Here is a 23,799-nt window from a genome sequence, read left to right as displayed (position 1 = left end):
GAATGCTTTTTTTTTCTGGTGAGATGGTTAGAATCATCTGCCATAACACAACTAGATCAAGTAACACTTGGTGTACCAAAGGAGGTTCCGCAAACTTTGTATTTCCCATTCCTATAAAAAAAAAAAAAAATGACCTGAGGGAAAGACAGGGAGATCTGTAAGAAAGGAGAAAAAAGAAGGCTCACCATGGCCATTGCAGTAGTAGATCCACTTCTCTCGGTTCTGAGTTGGAGTCATGGATTTCTTCAGTGCCGCCTTTTCCACAATGGCGCTGGGATCCTGCCTGGGCCCCTTTTTCAGAGTCCTGGAGCTTTTCCGGATACTGCATACTACTATCACCACAAGCACCAGCAGCAGGAAAAGCACAATCATCCAGGGCAAGTGCTCATTGATGTCAAAATGCTTGTGCAGGTTCTGTCTGGGATGGCCCCTCTTGGGGCCCTTGATGGGTGTGCTGGACTTTTCGCCCCCGGTAGCCTCCATAGATGGCAGCAGCTTGAGGATGTGTCGGTGGTGGGGGCCTTGCTGGTGGCTGACTATCTGGAGGCTTGGGAGGGTCTTGTTCACGCCTTCCTCCCCACTGGCTGAGCTTGTGTTGTCAGGGACTGTCCCTTCTTGGATGCTACTCAGTACCTTTGGTCTAACAGAGGCAGAAGAGTTGGATTCTGTTGAGGTCATGCCTAGAAAAAAAAGAGTAAGGAGCAAGGAAGAGCTTTTCCATATTTGGGGATCTATATATTCCCTCCTCTCCCTGGCCAGATAATCAAAGAGAAGAACTTTGAAGCTTAAGAATAAATTATGTTGCACATTTTCATAAAGGCCTTTTATGAAAAGCACCTTTATTTAGAAGGTAAAATCTGAATAGCTAAACTCACTTCTTGCACAAAAAGCAAGAGCACACTCAGGGATCCACTCCATCTGAGTGTCACATCTTGAGTGGAGAGATGTGTATTCAATGCTCCAGTCAACTCTAAATTGTTTTGATTATTCAGAAAACTAGTTCAAATTTAATTTCTTTGTTCATAACTCCTCCTTTCTTTAGACTCTTTCATGATGCAATGATGAGCATATTACTAAGATAAAGAACAGAGATCAAATACAAATCCAAGTCTGATTAAGTGGAAAATTTGGTGGAACAGGTCAGTGAATAAAATAGAGCAGAACTTTTTCAGCACCTGTTATCAATAGATTAAACAAGATTGGGGCTGACATGAGTGGACTTCCTTCAGAGAAGCTTCCACAAGCAGTTTCATTAAGCAGTGTGAGAAATGGGAATTTTGAAGCCCCACGGCGGACAAAACTTGGCCTTGTGTCATTCCCTGAGAAAGTCTGGAGTGGCCATTCAAACTCTTTGTGTCTGTTTCTTTATTTCAAAATGGCAGATATAAAAAGGTTCTCCCTATAGTGTTAAGGCGAAGGCCAAATATCTTTACACAAGGGAGTTGCTGGATGCACAGCTCAAGTTGGTTATCATCTCATAAAAATTAAATTCCATCAAACAGAATTAAAAATAAAGGCTAACTCCATATTCTGCCAGAGGTTCAAATGGAATCTCAGGAAGACTGGGATATTTGATGAGGGGCACAAAGTTAAGATCATTGAAAAAAACACTAAGTTATTCTTTTCTAGTTATCTTCAATCTGTTGTGTATTTGCTTGTCTTCTGAAGCTTCTAACTTTCCTTTACATTCTTTGCCCCACCTTAGATTCATTGGTTCCTTCCAGATGTAATGGCAATTTCTCCCTCTCTCGCTCTCTTTCCTTCTAGTGGTGTTCACCCAGGGTTATTCCATGTTAGAAAACAATCCAGAAGGAACCTTAAACACTTAAATCACTCACTTAGCAAGTTTGAAACTGAGACCTGAAGAGGTTAAGTGACTTACATGAGGTCATATGCTGTCCTTATTTCTCTAGGTTCTTATTTTTCTAGCTTGATGTGACCTAGTTTTAGATATTTGATCTCTCCTAATAGAAAAAGTTTAAATGTTTCTAACAACTCAAAAGCAGCCAGATTTAATTAGCCACAAAATGAAGGGCTCTTCTCCAAGGGATGACTTTGGAATACACAAAAATGGAGAACACATCCTTGATACAAGCCCCCTTCTGGTACCTCCAGTGGGCTCAAAGTTTTCCTCAAAGAAATAATCCATGAGGTTAAATTACCTTTGGGAACATAAGTGGAAGAAGGGACTTCATGGGATTCCGTGTGCTCAGGGTTTGAAAAGATGGCTGTGCCAGGGGAAGGTGGGGCCGTGCTGGAGGCCAGGTGTGTGCCACAGACGTTGTCTGTCTCCTTGGTCCCCGGCTTGATCACCACCAGGTTCTGACTCAAACAGTCTGTGTATGTTTTGCATTTCATCACACTAGAAGGCACATCAGAGAAGGTACCCCGAGGGCACTGCTTACACCGCACGTCCTCGTTCTCTGTCCCTTTCTTCCGCACACCCCAGCCCACAGGACACACTGTATGGGGTGCACAGGTACCATTAGACTGGAACGTGCCAGGTGGGCAAGTGCATTCTCGGTCAGTCAAGGCAGCACAAGGTAATGTCTCAACCATTGGCCGTGGGCATGGCTGACTACAGTCATGGCATCTCTCTATGCCATTTTCATGCCTGGTAAAGGTCCCTGGAGGGCAACTGGTGCAAACTCGCAGGCTTGTGTTGGTACAATGCTCGGAGACATAGGTTCCTGCTGGACACTTGTCACAGGTTAGCACCTGGCCAGTCGCACGGTCAACATGGCGGTATGTGCCAGTGAGACTTGGGGCCTTCGGTTCTGGCTGAGCCGAGGTGGTGCTAAGGAATCCAAGCTGAAAGAAATAAAAGGGGAAGGGAAAGGAACAAAAACCAAGAAGGTGTTAAATAGGAAAAGAGGAGAAGAAAGGACCAGCAATCCCAACACCACTGCCATCATTCTTGATAAAGGTCTGACCAATGCCACATCCACTTGACGCAATAGCCTCAAAATGGTAGGAGGAGGGAAACGAAGACTTGAACTGCACATTAGTGCCTGATTTACTGGCTATGAGGCTTTGGTTCAGCTGACCTTTGCCTCTACTTCCCATTTCCGTCTGTAAAATGAAGCTGACAATACTTCTCAAATTGATTATAAAAATCAACTGAGCCGGGCGCAGTGGCACACGACTGTTATCCTATCAGATCGGGAGGCTGAGGCAGGAGGATCGTGAGTTCAAAGCCAGCCTCAGCAATGGCGAGACACTAAGCAACTCAGTGAGACCCTGTCTCTAAATAAAATACAAAATAGAGTTGGGGATGTGGCTCAGTGGATGAGTGTCCCTGAATTCAATCCCTAATACCCGCTCCCCCAGCAAAATATCAATTAAGAATAGGAATATGAAAGCACTCTGTGGATAGTATTTTAAAATGGTATATATGGGCTAGGGATGCAGCTCAGTAACATAAACTAATAATGATAATAATGATGATGATGGTGGTCCTATACAGAAGTAAAAATTCCTAAATGTAAGAAGAAAATAAGTGAATAGTTGTCTTCCTTTCCCTGACCCAAATGTTAAGCTGTCATTTCTCAATATCAAAACAAAGCAACTGAGAACCAAGATGGCATGTATTCAAGCTACCACTTTCCTAGCACCATATTGCATGGTCAGGGTTAACCTGTAGACCTGGCATGATTTTTTTTTTTTCAAAGGCTTCTTCTAAATGAAGTTAAACTTCCTCTTTTTTCAAAACAGAGGCAGGCCCTTGGCATTCCTGGTAATGTGCTTTAAATAACAGAGTTGATGCTTTTATATTCACACCCTGTTTATACAGCCTCTGAAGCCTGCAGCTGCTAGGTCATGGGCCTGCAGCCACGAAGACCCGGCAAGAGGGACTCAATAGACATTTCTATTTCTTTCATAGAACAGAAACTTCACTCAGCAAAAAGGATTTTAGGCTAGCTTCAAGATGAAAACTCTAGGGGAAAGCAAATTATTTTTGTGGTACTAAATCCCAAGGTCCTTTGAGAAGTGGAGGAGTAAGAATAGAAAGCTTTTCTGCAGTAATGAAGATTGAGAGGTTCCAGCAGTTCTCACTGTCCTCTATGAAATGGAGAAAGTTAGTAAGAAAACAATAGCTGCCTCAAACTACCAACTACCTGCCCAGGCAAATTCACGCTAAATTTACCACTGTACCAGTAACTAAGAGAATAAACCTAGATTTTTTTCAAAGTGATTAGAGTTCCTGTCTTAGCATCTTGACACTTCATCCAAGGTTCAGTTCCTCCCCTGCCCCAGAATTTAACCATCTGAACCAAAATTATTTCCCTTAAATTCTCTTATCCCAAACAAACCTCCAGTTAAGTGACAACAAACACTTTTTGGCTTATAATATTCAAGATTTTCTTTAATCTGAGACCAAAAGAAAAAAAAAAGTTTAGTTTCATCTTCTTAAGCTTAACTTGATGATAAATTCTGTGATGTCTTCCCTTTTTTCACTTCTGGCTTTACCTTTCCTTTTCTCACTTCTTCTACTTAGAAAATCAGCTCTAGCCACCCTCTTTTAAACACAGCAGATGCACTAGGTAGAGGGAATTGTCCTGTGGAGGCCAAGTTCATTTGGCAGGTATACCAAGAACAAGATTAGTTCCAATCACCCCAAAACTGAAGATGAGGTCAAAGAGATTTCCAGGGCCTCTGCTACTTGGAGCTCTTTATTATGTAACATTAACATGCAAAAGCAGTTTTATATAGCCACAGCATCCTGGAAAGTTTGAAAGATTTATAAGGTGACCAAAATGAAAGCAGGCAACAGAATCTGAATCCTGGCCTGGGAGTGGTGGTTAGGGATGAACACTCTGATGTGCAGTGTGACCTAAGTCTGCCTCCCTTCCTCTATGGAAGGCTGGGCAGTCAGCCACACAAACACACCAGGAGGGTGGCTTTGCAGATCAAGCACAGGTCATAAAATGGCACTGTCTATGAATATGCATGGGATTGGGTATAGACATCTGATATGGTTTAGATAGATATAAGGTATTCCCCTAAAGTTCATATGAGACAATGCAAGAAAGTTTAGAAGTGAAATGATCTGGTTATGAGAGTTTTAACCTAATCAGTACATTAATCCCAATAGAAATTACTGGGTAGTAACATAGGCAGGTAGGGTATAGCTGGAAGAGGTAGATCATTGGGGAGGGCCTGCTTTTGGATATGTATATATTTAATTCTTGGCAAGTAGAATGTTCTCTCTCTCTCTCCCCCGCCCACTCCCTCCCACCTCTCCCCCCCCCTCCTTCCTGGTTCTAACTGGGGAGTTTCTTTCCTCTACCACATACTTCTCCCATGATGTTCTGCCTCACCTCAGGCCCTGAGGAATGGAGTCAGCTATCTATGGACTAAGACCTCTGAAACTGAGAGGTCCCAAAGAAACTTTTCCTCTATAAAATTGTTCTTATCAGGTCTTTTGGTCAGAGCATCAAAAAAGCTCACTAAAACAACTTCCTACAGCTGTATATATATCTCCCCCAGAGTATGCTTTTCTAAATTTGAAATAGAGGATGGTAGGTTCTCCATCAGACCCCTGACTACTGAATTACCAGGTCTCCCTAGCATTACACAAAATCTTCCTCCAAACCCCACTGCACCTATACTCTTGCCCATGCTTTGAGTGGACTTATCAGTTCTTGAGTCTGAAAATGGACCTTTAAATTACCTCATACTAAAGGTTGTGATTCCAACTCCAAAAATCAGCTGACACAGAACAGATGCTTTCACGGTCTTGCCTGGGCTAAACAATAGAAGTGAGATTTGTGTAAAAACTGGAACGAATTTACTGGACAAATATTTCTTGAAGACCCACTATGTATGTGCAAGGCACCATGCCATGGGTTGAAAACAGAATTTTGAGAACTCTATCTCAAGTGAGATTCACAAAAGCTACAAAACCAGTAATCAGCCAGAACCAAGATTGTTGAAGAGAAGGAAAAATACAGAGTTCTGTGGGAGGGCATTGATAGGCACTTCCTAGCTCAGAAAAGTTAAATGTTTTGAAGAAGCTTTCAAGGATGGAGAAGCAGAAATTAACTACAGGGGAAAAGGCAGGGAGAAGTGGGGGGTATCAGGCAGAGGAAATTTCAGAGCAAAAGTGTGAAGGATAAAGAAGCTCAGAGCAGGGAACTAAAATGCTAAGGCTCTACCTCAAGATGCATCAGAGTGGCCACAGCTAAAGTTGAAGAGACTCCAAATTTTTATCTTAGCTTGAAATGCAATGACAAATGATTTTGTGTTTATATTGGGGGGGAGGTGTAATCACATTTGTGAATAAAAAGTATCTGGTTGCAAAGTGGAAGGTGACAGTGGAGGTGGACAAGAAAGTGCACCTAGGAGGTGAGAGCATATGTGAAAGTTGGTGGTGACGGGGACTAGCATGGCAGCCATGGAAACAGGGAGAAAGTAATAGATTTGAGGGCTTCGGTTAGCTGGATTTGCTCAGTGGTTACTATGGAGGGGAAAGAGGAAGAAAGAGACATGGCTTTTAAACTGGACCCAAAAGAGCACTGGACGAGACACAGCACATAAAACTCCTCTTGAACCAAGAAGGAGTAAGAGGTAGGTTCCATGACTGTCTACCTCTGCCTCAAACATTTACCAATTTGCTAATGAGTAGTCTTCTAAATGAAGAATTCATTTGAAAGAGAGTTAATTCCTAAAATGATTCTGAAAAGATCTCTTTTAATTCTAAAGTCAAAAGCTAAATGCATCTATGCTTCAAAGATGGAGGAGCCACGCCAAGGAAGTGATGGCAACCTCTCCTTTATCTTTACAGAGACAGATGGCACCTAAGAGAAGTTATTATAGCGAGATCTCTTAGACTACTGCAGACTCCTGATCTACTAGCTTTTCCCACTAGCCTGGTGGCAATCCCTTGGCTTCTAAGAAAATTAAACATAGGGAAAATCATTCCTAGAAAGGATCTTGCAGGTGAAGTAATGGGTAGTGAGGATGAGGTGGATCAATTTTTAAAAACAACATTTAAAGCTGGGTGTGGTGATGCACACTTGTAATCCCAGCAGCTCTGGAGGCTGAGGCAAGGAGGGTCACAAGTTCAAGGTCAGCCTCAGCAGTGTAAAGAGGCCCTAAGTAACTTAGGAAAACCCCATCTCAAAATAAAATAAAATAAAATAAAATAAAAAGGCCTTGGATGTAGCTCAGTGAGAAAGCACCCTAGGTCCAATCCCCATTTTTTTTTTTAAATTATATTTAAGGCGCTGAGGCTTAAATGTATGTGTGTGTGTGTGTGTGTGTGTATGTGTGTGTGTGTGTGTCTGTGTCTGTGTGTCTGTGTGTATAAGCTTAAGGATGGTCTCCATATAATGTCAAAACAAATTTAGATGATACCTAAAGCTAATGCAAAGGAAAACAGGAGACATAGTCATTGAAAAGTGGAGAGTGGGGGCCAGAAAACCCAAGGCTGAGTCCAACCTAATCAAGATCCTTAATTCTCACATTGGTGCACAGGTAGATATACTAGAACAGAGGTTCTTCACCAAAGCCTCAGGCCTCAAATGCAGCAACAAAACTACCTGGGAAGCTTTAAAAAGAAAAAAAGGAAAAAAAAAAAAAAAAGAGTTCACATCCCTAGTCTCATACTCTCAGATCACTGTGAGCCTGTAATGAGACCAAGAATTTGTTTGTTTTAGCTGTGGTTTGTTTTGCTCTCCTAATCATTTTGAAACTCAACTATGTTTTAGACCCCAGAACTAATCCAGGACCCCTCTGGCTCTAATCTTCTCTGATTAAAAGACATAATTTGGACATAGCCTAATCCCATCTCTGTCAGAGTGACTGCTTCCAGATTCTTAACCAACCTGGCACTTTTAATTATTTTAATGTTGTTCTTTATTGGTATTTTTATAACAAACATAAACATTCTTGCATTAATTCTAACAATTAGAAAATATACAGTAAAACACTTAACTCTCTGCTCAAATCCACTCAAATCCCCAGAGAAACCCACACTTAATTTTGGTGCATATATTTCCAGACCCTTTTCTGAGTATCTACACCTAATACATATGGACTTATTTTAAGTTCGCTGTTACTGTTGCTTTAGGTTACTTTGTTTTTTACCTAAAAGGGAGGAGCTGTATGTACTGTGTGGTGATATGTCTTTATTCAATTTCTAATACTGCATGAAATCTGCACATCCAAATGGTAGACTACTTCATTCTAAGGCCAGACCTCTTCATCTGTAATGAGTATGCCTTAATTTAGAGATTCTTCCACCTGAGCCCACAGAGATCGCCTTCTTGTCAACGCATACATTTTCCTATCTTCTATAAGTCCCTCTAACCCACTCAGTTTCTTCCCCGCCCCCCCCCATTCCAATGGCAGATGCAACCACACTGTTCAATTGATTGAGAATTGCTTTCTTCCAGATCAAAAGAAGTTTCACTACAACCAATAACTTGAAACCTCTCTCTCCATTCTCTCTTTCCTATTAGTAAGAATTTATCATATATGTATTTCCAGACCATGTGTGGACTAAATCAGGGGTAAAAAGAATATCTGGGCAAAGATTTAGAAAAGATTTATATTTTTTTCTAACCTCTGTCTTAAAATCAGCAGGATGTTGGTTTACTTACTTATTAGCAGGTTTGCACTAGGCTGCATTCAACTCTAACCTTCTGTGTTGTGATTATTTATGTCAAGTTCCACCCTCTTTGTGAAGCCTTTAGACACCCAAATTCCACACACTCTTAAACACCCAAATTCCAAGGAGATGAGCAAACTCTTCATCACATTTCCTGTTTCTGTTCATCATATTGGTGCCTAATTACATATTGTCTTGTAATGGTCACTGATGGCCCCATAAGTGTATGTACTTATCTTCCCATAATGATTATAAGCAGCTCAAGGCCAGGGACAACCATGTCAACTACATTTCCTTGCTTGCTCAACCACTTCCATAATGAAGATGGCGGAAATAATAAGCAAAGCATCCTCTGAGCCAGGGGCCAGCAAACTAATTCCAACAAGCCAATTATTCTAATAAACAAGTTTAATGGAATCCGGATCCTCATCTAGGTATCGCCTATGGCTACTTTCACGCTGTGTGGGAGAGCTGGGTAGTTGCAACAGAGACCATAATGGCCCACAAACTCAAAAGATTTAGCATCTGGTCCTTTATAGCAAAAGTCTCCAAACACCTGCACTGTGCAGTCAAAATAAATGTCAAAAATACAGAGATGAAAAGTTCACAGGAATCCTCAGACCTCCTCTGAGAGCCTAACAATGAATGCCGGGGTTATGCTCTTCCTTTCTGTACCACCCGCTCCAACTCCCACACCAAATCGGATCCTCATACCGAGCTTAAAATTCTCAGTGGCTTCCCACATGACTTCCGATGGAATGCAAAATCATTAACAGAGTCGGGACCCCTCTGGAATGCTATCCCTGCCTGCCCCTCCCCAGTGGAAAACAAGTTTCACAACCTCCCCCACCCCCTTTTTTTCTCTTTAAGACTACCAGAATTTTCTACATTCACATTTATGGGTTTAGTTTGTCTTCCCCCTTGTGAACCACAAGATGCATGAGGACAAGGATGAGGCTAATTTTACACATGGGTCCTATCCAAGCCCCAGAAGACCTGATTCATAGTCTACTTGACCAGGTTTGTTGTCTAAATGAATAAATTTGTAGACCATGAATAACTAGAAACAGCAGATGAGAAGGTGAGGGATGGTTACCAAAGATAAGCAAGTCTATAAAAACAAATGTGAGAAACCCCCAAAGTCTCTGCAGGGTAGTCACATAACATAAGAGAGTAGCCTAGAACCCGTCAGTGTGAAGACAAATAGTTCACTTCACCTCCAAAGACACCAAGGGCATCACGTTTAAACAGAACCACTGCTGGCTTACAAGAATTACCTCTACATGGTATTTAAGATGAAAAGCTAATGTACTGAAGAGTTAAAACATTTCCCTCTCATTTTTTAAAAGAAGATTTACTAACTTGATGCTTAGAATTATAAGCAGTGTAATGAGATTATTCTCCAAAGTTAGCTAAGCTCCATCCTAGTTGAAACTTCAGAACACTTATTTCAAAAACAATAATGAAGGAAGGAGGCAAATATCATATACTATCCCAAGCCATACATGATGTAGGACTACAATAAATATTGCATAATAAGAAGGTAAAAAGCAGAACAAAACAAATCCCAAAACAGGGAAGAAGTCTCTGTAAATAAGCAAGTGTAAAGGCTTCCAGAATCTCATTGCTTACCCTGGTGACCCAAACCACACCTGTGCTCTTTCACTTACACTCCAGGGCACAGGGATGGGCCTGACTGAAGACAAGAAGCACCCGGATGCGCGGACACACGCCAGAATGTTTTTGCCTACTCACTCTTTAACAATACTTATTCTGTGATCTCATCTTTCAAACAAACAAAACTTCCTTGAAGCTTATGATTACTACATATGTATATGGTTCTTCCCCCTGTCAAATACTAATAATATTTTAATGGGAAATGAGCAAACTCAAGACAGTGATAAACTTTCACTATTCATAATAGATGAGCAAGGAGATTGCCTGGGAGATTGCTGTAGAATATTTTTCAATCCTGCATAAAGCTAGTATTTTTAAGAGGAAAGTCAGTTACTGTGGAGATTATAAGGCAACCAAGTTATTCCTGTGATGGTGGCTATAAAACATACTAACAGATGACCAAAAGGCAAAGGCCAAATTTGAGGTTGTGGCTCAGGGGTAGAACACTTGCTGGAATGCGTGAGGCACTGGGCTCGATCCTCAGCACTACATAAGAATAAATAAATAAAATTTAAAAACATGGCATCCATCTACAACTAAAAAAAAAAAAATTATTTTAAAAAAAAAAAAAAGGCAAAGGCCAGGCAGAGCCGGATACTCTCAAAATTTCTGGCAACTTTATCTTAAATCAGTAATATCAAGACACAGTCTACTTGGAATTCTCCATATTTGAAGGGAGAAAAAGAATATATGGTAAGGAATGCTTTGAGGACAAAGCTTTCACAAATCACAGGCAGACAGTCCCCAGTTATGTTATATAAACTTGGTCAGCTCTCACATTTCCAACTATCCTCTCGGGTTAAAAAAAAAAAAAAAAAAAAAAAGGCTTTGGTTGCCAGGGCAAAAGCAAGGACTGCTTTTAAAGCTGGTGAATATAGAGAATGCCATGGTTAGAATGTGCTGACTATAGGACCAGAGGGAGGTAAGCTCAGGGGACACTGGGAAAGGAAAAACACAGGCAAGACTAAGCCCCATGCTGCTTTCCCAGAATCTGCAATGCAGAAGAGCATGTATACCCTGTGCTCAGTCACTGGACCACACCCCCTTGTCTCCCTCCATCACCATAGCTATTTCTAAGACCTCTACCACATAGAGATGCCAAGAGCAGGCTGCCCACTTCCTTAGTCACTAAGTGGTAAGCGAGTTGACATCACATACAGGACAGTTGGCATAGACAAGGGGATGCTACTCTATACTCACCAAAGATTTATAGAAAAGCATATAAACCCAGGCAAAACCAACTTTTCCAGCCAGCGTGGCAACTCCAGCATGAATGTATAAGAAAAAAAAAAAAAACTATTTTAGCCTACAGTGCACCTGGAGTCCAGCTCTACTAGGAACTGGTTGAGTGTGATACTGGGATATAAAAACATATATTTGGTCTCTGTCCCTGGTTGCTGGCACACAGCTCCTAAACCCTTGAAATATTTAAAGTGATAAGAGTGTTTTTGCGTGCTAATGAGATGATTGGTGGCTGGACACCACTAGACAGCTTCAGGATGGGGTGTAGCCACCAAAAAACTGAGGCATAATTATAGAGTTGGTACTTTCAGCTCCTCCCTCCCACCCACCCCCACCTCTGTGGAGGAGCAAGGGGCTAAAGGTTGAGTTGAACAGCAGTGGCTAATGATGTCATCAATCACACCTACATACTGAAGCCTCCATAAAACACCAAAAGAACAGGGTTCAGAGAGCTTCCAGATAGCTGAATACATGCCTAGAGGGTGGCACACCCAGGGCACTGGGCTCCCTGGCCTTTCCTACATGCCTTGCCCAATGTAGCTCTTCTATCTGACTGTTCATCTGTATCATCTGTAATATCATTTATTAATAAGCCAGTAAATATAAGTAAAGTGTTTCCCTGAACTTTATGAGCTCACCCTGGCAATTAATTGAACCCAAAGAGGGGGTCAAAGGAATCCTGATTTATAACTGATCCACCAGAGGCACAGATCATAACTTGAGACTTCCTGATGGCATCTGAGTTTGGGGCCAGTCATGTGGGACTGAGCCCTCAACCTGTGGGATTTGATGTTGTCTCCAAGTAGAGGGTATCAGAATTAACACTACCCAAGTGACACCATCTCCAGCTGGTGTGACTGGAGAATATGGTGTCTGGTGGGAGAGCAGGAAAAACACTCTAGCCTTTTTTTCTATCCTTAATAATGAGTAACCCTGGCAAATGGCTCAACTTCTGTGTCTCCACTTCTTTGATAGTAAAATGGAAGTAAGAATAATATTTCCTCTTCAAAGACTGTTTTGAGAATCAGAATCATATATGTTGGTCATTTTAATTATCAATCTCACCAATTTATTATCTTACTATATTTGAGCTCCCCTTAGAATTTGATAATCTTTTAACACATCCCAAATGTTCGATTCCTCAGAAGTGTATCAAAAACTCCAGATTTTAAAAAGCTGCAATCCTGATACACACCCTCCTGAATTATGGAGCATACAACAGAACAAAAAATACAGGATTCATGGCAACAATTTAAAAAGAGAAACAAGGGACAATTTTCAAAACAGATTTAAAATTAAATAGTGGTAAATAGCAAATGAGAAAGCACAAGAGAGGAGAAGAATTTATTATTAATAAGTACACTTTAGAAAACTAGAGTAGCAATTAAAGAGGCATTTCCCAGGGTGAGTTTCCCTGATCCAGTCCTCTAAGATTTTATGGTTTACCAAAAAAAAGTGAGCAAACTCTAGCACTCACCTGCTTTTGTACAAACTACAAGTTAAGAATGGTTTTTACATTCTGAATATTTGCGGGGGTGGGGGACAAAAAAATAATATTCAGGGATGTATAAAATGACATGAAATTCAAATTTCAGTGTCCATAAATATTTATCGGAATGCTGCCATGCCCATTCTTCGAGGTATTGCACACGGTTTCTTCTTCCACATAAAGGCAGAATTAATTGGTAATTACTAAGAGAACATATGCTCCCCCTCCAAATCAAAAATACACATGATCTAGCACTTTACAGATAATTTACCCATACCTGGTCTGAAGTTGAAGCAATGTTTCTTTTACAACTTTCTCTTGGAAAAACACAATTAATCTCAACCTATTATTGGCTCCAGCAGGCTCTGCAGAAGAGCTGACTGAAATGGGGAATTAGAGGAGCCCAGCCTTCTCAAATGTATTTGCCCATACAATCTTTTATGCAAAGAACTTGCATTAACAACCTGTAGAACACAGTGAGCTAATTCTTCACCACAAATAGGACACCAAGGTCCAGAAAAGTTAACAAAACCAACCTTTAGGAGATAAAATTATACAACCTTCAACAGATAAATAAACAAAGAAAATGTGGTATGTATACACAATGCAATATTACTCAGCCTTAAAGAAAAATGAAATTATGTCATTTGCAGGTAAATGAATGGAACTGGAGAACATCATGCTAAGCAAAATAAGCCAATCCCCAAAAACCAAAGGACAAATGTTTTCTCTGATATGCAGATTACAATTAACAATAAGGGGGAGGGGGCCTAGGGAATGAAAGGAGGGGAGGGATATGGTGATAGGAAGGAGAATAGAATGAACTGGACATTATTACCCTATGTGCATATATTATTACATGACCTGTGTAATTCTACATCATGTACAACCAGAAGAATAAGAAGTTATACTCTATTTATGTATGATGTGTCAAAATGCATTCTACTGTCATGTATAACTAATTAGAACAATTTTTTAAATAAAAAAGTTAAAATTATAAAATTCAGCTGAGCTTGGTGGTGCATGCCTGTAAAACCAGCCACTCAGGAGGCTGAGGCAGGAGGATCACGAGTTCAAAGTCAGATTCAGCAATTTAGTGAGGCCCTAAGCAACTCAGCAAGACCCTGTCTCTAAATAAAATACAAAAAAGGGCTGGGGATATGGTTCAGTGGTTAAGTATCCTTGGGTTCAATCCTTGGTGTGTGTGTGTATATATATATATATAAAATTCAAAGTTATCAAATAGTTTATCTCATCTGTTAAGCAATCAGTTTTGACTAATAAAACAAAATGAACTCTAACAACAACAAAAATATTCTTATACATACAAAAGAAACTCGATTTAATAGTATAAACTTAAATGTTCATATTACTAATTATAATAATATCAAAAGTTCAGGGGCTGGGGTTGTGGCTCAAGGGTAGAGCACTCGCCTAACGTGTGGGTTCGATCCTCAGCAGGACATATAAATAAAGGTATTGTGTGCAACTACAACTAAAAAATAAATAAATATTTTAAAAAATAATAATATTAAAAGTTCAATGTAAAAATACATTCCATACACAGCTAATAAAACTTATAATCAAAAAGATATAAAGAATTAATATAAATGAGACTAACATAACTATAATCAATAGTTGAGACAAAGAACTACATGAGTAATTACCAAAGTAATCATAATACGGATAAATTTGTGACATCCACGAACTAGCAACTACCAAAAGGCAACCTGCACAACCAAATACCTTGCATTTCGTGTGTTAAAGGCACATAAATAAATTAAAATTCCACTGCTGGCAGGTCATGGGGTAGAAAACACATTTATGGGTGACTGGTAGCATTCTGAATTAATTGTCATCCTGAAGACAATCTGGCAATATGCAGTGAAAGCCATAAAACTGCTCATTCGTCTCCTCTGACCCAGCAAGTCCACTTTGAGGAATACACTGTGGGGAAACAACTCAAAAGGAAAAAGAGTAATTGGTTTGTCCAGAGACAACTTCATTAGTGCTGCTTGGTGGAAGAACAGCAGCAATGCACACACCTAACAGCAGGGAAGGCCCAACATACCAGCCAGGCTGGTGAGGCTCTTTAAAAATGCTGAACATGAAGGCCTGAGCTGTGAATCACATGCACCTAAAACTTCATACATATAAACTTCCATGGGGTTCCCAATCCCATCCACTCCTCTTCCAGCCTGCCCTTCCCACCAGAGACACTCAACATAGGAACCTGGGAGTAGACCTTGATAATCCTTTTATCTTAAATCCACCTGGTCCCTCCTACCTCACCATAGGTAAACTCTCTGACATCTTCAGAGGTCCTGTATGATCTGGAACCCTCCTGCCTCTTCCACTTGAATCCAAGTCCCCATTGACTGAGCACACTAATCACAATGACTTTCCTTCCCTTCCCTGACCATGTGGGCTCCTTCCTGTGTTTGGACTGTTCTATATGTTGTTCCCTCCCACTGGCATGTTCTTCCTCCTGCTCTATGAATGGTTGCTTCTCATTAAACATCACCCCTTCTATGAACTCCAAGAGGAGAAGACTGTGGATAAGTTTTCACAATCATATACCCAGATTCTAGTCATGCCTGACCATTAACAGATGTTCCATAAATTTTATTAAATAAATGAAAAATACAAATGTATCTCTGTAAGAGAACAACAACAACAACAATAAAGCTACATACAGAAAAGCAGAACACAAGCAAATACATACACACTGGTTTCAACCATACATAAATGTTGTCAAGGACGAGAACTGAATAGGTAGGACACAAAGGCAATTTGTATCCACTAGGTTCTTTGAGTTTACCAACTTAAGTTTAATGTTCTTTCTTAATAACTCAAGTATTCTTGAGTTGAAGCTCAAAGTATTGGAGTTAGCCCAAGCTCCAACTACCCCTAAGTTGTCTAGAATGAGCAAAGAGTTAATGTAAAGCAAGATCTTTCTGGAAATCATCCAACAATCATTTATTGCGTAACTACTATGTGTTAGGACATTGAGCCAGAAACACAAAGATGATTAGCACATTGTCCATGTTCTTAGAAACTGGTGGAAGAACAACGTTGGCCCCTGAACATGAGGAAAAGACACACAAACTTTGCCCATTCTATAATTTTTCCTGAACCAGTTATTATGGTTTGGATCTGGAAAGTTTCTCAAAGGCTCATGTGTTACAGGTGTGGTCCCCAATGCAGCAATATTCAGAAGTGGAGCTTTTGGGAAATGATTAGATCAGAAGGGTTCTAATCAATGGATTAATACATTGATGGGTTCACAACTGATACCATTATTTGGAGGAGGTAAAAAACTTTTAGGAGTGGAACCTAGTTAGAGGAAATAAGTCACTGGGAGTGTGCCCTGGAAAGGTATCTCCTCATCCTGACCTCTCTTTCTCTCTGCTTCCTGTCCACCATGTGCCAAGCAACCTTGCTCCATAACACCCTCCTTATCATGATGTCCTGCCTCACTTCAGGCCCATAGAGTGGGGCCAAATTACTATGGACCAGAAGTTCTGAAACTGTGAGCCAAAATAAGTCTTTCCTTCTTTAAACTTTCTCAGGCATTTTGTCACAGTGACAGAAAACTAATACACATGCACACACACACACACACACAAAAAAAAAAAACAGGTACACAAGATTTAAATCCAAGAGGAAAGACTATGGACTTCTAGACATAAAAAAGGAGCTTGAGTTGGATGATAACCAATAAAATTATTCTGGGAACCTGCTGTTACCATTTGCCTCCCCAACCTTCCTATCTCTCCTACTTTTCATTAAGTACAGCTGGCCATATATAGAAGAAATTAGATAATGTTCTTGTCACAAAGGTTCTTCAGGAGACCAGAATTCCAACTCCTTTTCCAAGACCAGCAATTAAACAGCTTCCTCTCACCTTTGGCCTCTCCCTGATGGACTCAATCCCTACAATCTACAAAGAGATATATTTGAAAGAGGATGCTACCAGTAAGTGTGATCAACTGCACACACCCAACATTGGTGGATCCATTCAAATCCCCGAGTTAAACCAGTTTCTAAGAGACCTAAAATAAATTGAACAAAGGAAATATTAATAACAGATGGTACAAGCCAATGCACTTACCCTATACAAATAATTAAGCTGACAGCAAGAAAAAAAAATCTCCTAAAAAGCCCTCAAGTACATAGGAAAAGTGAGTTGAAACTACATTGCTAAGCAGAACCCATGTCACGCTGTTACTCACTAAGCAAATATTTTTCAAAGAGACCCAAGTTGCAGGAAAGCAAAGCATTCATTCCCTATTTATAACATTTCAATTTGCAGGAGTAGCTTTCCATCTTAACCATGGCACCACTGCCCGTCAGAGTCACACCATAGGAAAATGCTTGCCAGTGGTTCCACACCCTCCCCCTTCAATCCACACACAGGTTACTCTTACTACTAGTTTTGGCTAAACTTCCAAGCACCATCATGGAGCAGAGCTGCTCATCAGAGCATGCTCAACTTTCTGGTAAAATCATTCCTGTGAGGGAAACGAACAGAAAACAAAATTCTAGTGAATTCAAGTGGCCTGGCCCCTACCTGCAATTTGGCAGAAAGAGCAGTGTGTTATGAAGCCACACTGACCTAGATTTAAATCCTCTCTCCAGCACTTGCCAACAGCGGGAACAAGAACCCTGTTAAACCTCACTCCCTTATCTGTAAAATGGGGTTAATGCTACTACCTTGAGGACTTGTGTAATTTACTGAGATGGTTTGTAGAAGGTACTCAACAGCAATGATAAGCACTCAGTAAATGAAGACTAGTGCCATCCATATCAATGATTAACATTAACAGGCATTTTCTTGTCCCTTTCCTCAGAAGCCTTATTGAATTCAACTGCTTTTATTTGATTCCAGGACTCATGGACCTGCTCTCCACCTCTCTTCGAAATCCATTAAGCTCATCTTCCTTTTCCCAAAACAGACAGATGTTCAAATGGTGCCAAACAACAGAGCCACCAAGAAGTTCTGGCATCGAGGGAGGAAATGGAAAATTATATAAATATTAGATAACAAAGACTTGCTATGACTTAACTTAAAAACCTCTCCTTTTGTTTTTATTTCTTTATTGTTTGTTTGTTTGTTTAGAAGAGTCTTAGGTATAATTTTCTAATATTCTAAAGAGAAAATGAAACTACCTAGTGCAGCACCCTGATGACCCACCCACGTCCTATCCAGCCCCACACCTGCCTGAGACTCCTCTGTATACAGTATTCCCATCACTGCAAATATCTGTCCTCTCCAAAGCCAGGACACTGATAAGAAAACCTTACTGGTGACCTTTAGTGACCCTTAAGAATGGTCAGGTCACTACTGCTTTGGATCAAATATCAGTGATATGTGGATCTAAACATCAGTGAGCTGTAGGTCCTGCCTATGCTCATTGACACCTACTGGGTTCCTCTCAGGTTGTACCTTCTGCCTGAATTCAGTTCGTCTCAGCTTCAGGCTAGAAATAGCAGGTGGTAGGAAAGCCAGGTGGCAGCAGACAAGCCAATTTAAGATTCCTGTTGATTTTTTGGTATTTGACAAATTTAAACACTGGAGAAAGGCCAGGATTCATTTATGATCACACCCTTTATTCCTAAAGAACCAAAGCTCGCCAACTGCTACTGCATCAGCCACAAAGTTCAGCTTCCTGCTGACACTAAAGGGGAATTCGATTTGGGGAACCAAGCTGAGTCCTGTTATGGCTTTGCTTTGGTTGTCATTCTGTCAACTAGACAGACTAAGTCTGCCCAAATGATCTTTAGACATGTGACCAAAGCTCAGAGATAATCTTGGCTCCTCTTTTCACAGAAGAGAAGCACCTGAGGTTGCCAAGAAGTTGCTGGTGACCTGGCATCACCGCAATTTGCCAGGCCCGTTTGGGGGAAGAAGGCCAGAAGAGAATTAGTGCTTACTGGAAAATAGGCATAGCTGTTTATGCAAGGAAAAGTCACTCGACTCATACTGGTCCCTGAATAGTCTGATGATGCATTTGACCATTTCCCGTCACAAAAGAAAAAAAATTAATAAACTTTACTTAAGCCAATTATTGTTTACATGTTTTATAAAGGTCCTGCTGAGCAAGCACAAAATTAATGGAGCTTCCAAAGAGACTTTACCTCTCATCTTGGAGGATGGAGTCAAGTGTAATGTTAAAGTATGAGGAATCCACATTGTGACTTACAAAACAGATGCACATGGACTACTCACCAGGGCCAGCAGAGAAGCTCACAATACCTTGCTCCTACCCAACAAAGACACACCTGGAAAAAGTCTCTACAGTTTATCCCAGAAAATATGGCATTCACTGTGCTTCCCATACCCAACTTGATAAACTTTGACCAAATTTAGCTATGCTAAAATATGTGATGTCAGCAGTGGTGGAACTCTGCCTATTTGGTTTAGTTTAGTTTTTTTTTTCCTCTTTAATTAAGATAATATACATTTCATTATGAGATTTTTGTTGTTGTTGTTGCTGTTGTTGTTGTTGTTGTTGTTGTTTTGTTGCTTTTTTGCTGAGGTGTGGGGAATTGCCAGGGGTTGAATCCAGGGGTGCTTAACCACTAAGCCACAACCCCAGCCCTTTTTTATATTTCTATTTTGAGACAGGTTCTTGCTAAATTGCTTACAGCCTCACTAAATTTCAGGTGATAGCTTTGAATTTGCAATCTTCCTGCCTCAGCCTCCTGAGCCACTGAAGGCATGTACAACCATACCCAGCTTGTTTGTCTTCTTGAGGAATTTGTTTGTTCATGTAGTTTATATACACTGGAGGATGGTTTGCTTCTTTTGGACTAGACTGAGGCAGATTTAAACATATATATGCCTTTGGGAAGTTCAGATGAGAATGCTTGAACCCATTCTATACATTTTGGCTACAGGCATGATTCATGGGAAAGTCAGAATCCTTCATTCCAATACAAGTTCTGGGATGCCCATTTCTCCCAATTCCTGACTTCCTATAAGTCACTTTCCCTACTGAGGTTGTCTGTGTTAACCTCAAATTGGAAATGCTGTCTTTCTCTGCTTTTCAGACTAATAGCCAAAGTTACTTCAGGTAACTTTAAATTTTAACAGCAATTATATTTTGTGTATTACCCTGAGTCTAAGACATTATCCACCAGTTCCAGATAAGCAAATGAGACCCAACAGCACTACTGAGGATCACAGATGTTTTGCAGATCATACAAGTTGTACCTTTGTGGCAAGACACAAATATCAGTTCATTTCTGTATTTCCACTTCCTAGGTGGGTGTCTCATTCAGAAAGGGTGTTCAATGTAGGCTTGTTTGTTAACATGGGGTCTCACTAAGCAAATAGTGAGACCCTTTCTTATGGGGAAAAAAAGAAACAACTCATGATGTCAGGTGTGGTAGCACACATCTGTAAACCCAGAGACTCAGGAGGCTGGGGCAGAAGGATTACAAGTTCAAGGCCAGGCCTGGCATTTGAATGAGACCCTCAGCAACTTAGCAAAATCCTTTCTCAAATTTAGAAAATACAGTAAAAGACTGAGTATGTAGCTCAGGGGCAAAGTGCCTCTGGGTTTAATACACAGTACCAAAAGAAAAGAGGGGGGAAAAAAGGAAGTGTCATAAAAATAATGACAATAACAAAGACTGTCACACCAAAAGGGAGCTATTTGACCATTAAAAACTATAATCAATGTTTAATCAAACCACCCCACATCCTCCAGTAGTGGATGTGGAGTGGTACCTCACAATGTTTCCCTTGGGTACCTGGTATCTATCATTTTGATTTGTCCAAGACTCCCAAAGAATAAATAAATTCCACAGGACAACGTAATGAGATCATTATTTCACATATTAAGTTTGTCCTGGGCTGGGGTTGTGGCTCAGTGGTAGAGTGCTTGCCTAGCATGTGTAAGACCCTGGGTTCAAGTCTCAGCACCACATAGAAATAAATAAATAAATAAATAAAGGTCCATCAACAACTAAAAAATATTTTTTATATAAAAAAAATTCTTGTCCTGAGGAGTGGGGCATGTAAAGTGGCGATGGAAAGGATAAAAGATTTCTTCCTCACCCTGGATGAGTGCTATAATATAGTCCCTGATGATCCCTAAAGAAGAAAATTCAATAATCATCCCCCAGGATGACAGGGTCAAACTCCCACTATTCCATAGGTTAAGCAAAGTCTTTTTATTATAGTTAGCACCAGAACAAGGAATCATGTGTTGGTTATCACTTTGAGATTGCCACTAAATCCCATTATAAATTTCACTGATATTCTTTGGTCTTACCAATCCAGTGTAAGCAGAGTTTATTGATTAAAGCAAAGGAGCTGGACCCTTTCTTGGTTAGTTAAGACCCTACTCTTTGACTACATTGAGACCTTCCTTTAAGCACCTATCTCATGCTAAAAGGTCAAATAAATGAATATTGCATAACACAATTACAATTCAGTGAGTGAGTGGACTGACTCTTTGAGGACTATTATACTCAGATGTATCAGAAGCACTCAGCAAACATGTGGTGGGTTACAGTAGTGGGTCTAAGGCCTTAAAGAGGGAAATCCAGTAACAGATCTAACTACCAGTATTAGGGTAGATGTTTCTATGTCCAGACTATCAACCCAGATTCAGTGCCCCAAGAACTTCCTTTCCTGCTAAACACACTTGTTTCAAGGATACAAACCTGGGTTGTGCCATTATTATAAATGGGCAGAAAAGAGTCTCTGTAGGGAGACTGGGACTTGCCTCATTATAAATGCTAACAGCAACAAACTTTTCTTTAGTTTCTTCCTTCCCCTTAAAATACACACACACAAGGAACCAGAGTGTCTGTAGGATGAATTCCCAGGCCATAGCAACAGCAGTGCCCTGGGATCTAAGCAGGTTTTGGCTGGCCAGTCAGCAAGCTCTTTGGGGGAAGGAGACAGCAAGCCTGTTTTTCCCTTACACAATATTGCCATGAAAATAGCCTCTTTTTTGTTGTTGTTTTTGTTTTTGTTACGTTTTTAGCTAACAACTTCCATCCTCTATGCAGGGATGAAAGAATGGAAAACTTACGATCGCTTAAAGGTCTGATTTCATCCATTTCTTCCATTTAATTCACCCCTTCACCCAATATTAGAAACAAGGGGCAGGGACTTTCAGAGAAGTTGTAAGTTTTGGGTCAAGAATGTTTTCAGGCTTTGGTCAGACAAGTGCTAGAGGACTATGCAGAGGGCACACCCCAGGTGTGGATGCAGTTTGGGTGCTGAAGGAGCCTGCATCACCCTGCAGGGTCACCTGCCTAACCACAGGTAAACGAAAAATGGTGAAGACTGGAGGAAATAAATCTTCCTTTATGTAGATCTCTTTTCCCCTCCCCCCCTCCACCAACCTGGTGCCAGCATGCTGGCTGGCTTCGCGCGGGTATGCTTTGAAGGCGCCTGAGAGTGAAGGTTTTTGTTTTATTTTTTGTTTGTTTGTTTGTTTTATTCAGAAACAGACCCACCCGAGCCAAGTGGGAGGAGAGAAGAAAGATGGCATGAGAGATGGAGAAAGGGGCGGCCTGTGCCCTGCAACGGAATGCATCCAGCGGAAGCACCCAGAGGTCTCCAGAATCCGACGCGCACCGGTACCACTCTCCCACTGCAGTAGCATCCCGACATGACACTGCAGCTGCAACAAAGCGGCTAGCTGTGGGTGCCCTATACTGCAGCTCTGGCCCCACACCATGCGAGAAGGAGCAGCGGCGGATGGGTTGAGGGGACCTCGGAGTGAGGGTAGATGTAGAGGGTGAGAGGTAGGCCAAGTAGGGAAAAAAGCCCTGAAATGCGCAGGAAGCCGGGCGGCCACCTCTAGCGCCTCCTCCAGCGCAACCAGACAGCAAGGAAACAATTCGCCTTCATTCCCAAACCCTAGCTGAGCCCAGAACCCAAATGACCTACTAGGAGCCCTCAGCTATGTTGGCTTCCCTTGCAACCCTTCCACCCCAGCTAGTTCGACCCAGCATCTCCTGCATTAGCAGCCGGGGGACCCGCCCCGTTCCCAGAGAGCGGCTCCTTGTGCTCCGCACAGCCGCCACCCACGGTACCCCCGAGCGCTCACCAGGAGAAGGGAGCCCACGATCATCGTGGCTCCAATTCCGCCGGCGATGCGGCTGCAAGAGGCGAGGGCGGTGCTGCTGCTCGCGGAGGTCCCCATGGCTGAGCCCGGGGCTCGCAGGGACGCCCGGGGCTCGTGGCCCCACGGCAGCTGGAATCGGCGGCTGCTACTGTCCAGCGCCGCATCTACCGCCGCCTCCCGGGCCGGGAGCCCATCTACCTCCAACACCCCATGTGCACTGCGGCAGCCGGGCAGCCGGACACGGGAGGGAGGTGGCAAGGGAGCTCTGGAGGCGCTCAGCACCTGCCGAGCGGCGCGGCCGCCCGGGCTGGGAGAAACAGCCGCGGCTGCAGCCTGCGCCTCCCGGCGCTCTCCTCAGACAGCGGCTGCGGAGAACCAGGGAGGAGGGCTGGCCCAGAGAGAGCAAAGGGACAACTTCCCATAGCGAAGCCTCCAGCCACTACCAAACACCCTCCTCCGCTGCCCAGACCCGCCGGCAAGGGACTGAGTCGGGTGGCGGTTGAGCACGGGGACACACGTGGTGGCGCCGAAGGGGCGGGGAACCGGCCCTTTGTGATGTCACCCGGGAGGAGGTCGGGCTCTTTGTGCGGTCGGAAAAGGAAAGGCGTTCCAGGTACAGCCGGGAGGGAGACGGCGCCCCTTGGCGTTCGCTGAAGAAATCGCATTTGCTTGTGGAGCCA

The 23,799-nt window shown here is 41.9% G+C and overlaps 1 protein-coding gene across 1 annotated transcript in view; it reads right to left on the bottom strand.

The window, feature by feature from the left end:
- The window catches only part of Tnfrsf21 (TNF receptor superfamily member 21), a 68,490-nt gene extending 45,254 nt beyond the window's left edge, over nucleotides 1-23,236 (bottom strand). The window contains exons 1-3 of the mRNA XM_005318599.5: nucleotides 23,102-23,236; nucleotides 2,163-2,811; nucleotides 186-680 (exon numbers count right to left, since the gene is read on the bottom strand). Coding sequence (XP_005318656.2) covers nucleotides 186-680; nucleotides 2,163-2,811; nucleotides 23,102-23,197 — 1,240 coding nt within the window. The 5' untranslated portion in view covers nucleotides 23,198-23,236. The remainder of the gene's footprint in view (nucleotides 1-185; nucleotides 681-2,162; nucleotides 2,812-23,101) is intronic.
- Between the last annotated feature and the right edge of the window lie 563 nt (nucleotides 23,237-23,799).

The sequence above is a fragment of the Ictidomys tridecemlineatus genome, chromosome 8 (assembly GCF_052094955.1).
Source record: "Ictidomys tridecemlineatus isolate mIctTri1 chromosome 8, mIctTri1.hap1, whole genome shotgun sequence".
Taxonomy (NCBI): domain Eukaryota; kingdom Metazoa; phylum Chordata; class Mammalia; order Rodentia; family Sciuridae; genus Ictidomys; species Ictidomys tridecemlineatus.
The sequence above is the reverse complement of the archived record's forward strand: the minus strand, read 5'-3'. Positions and strand labels throughout refer to the sequence as shown.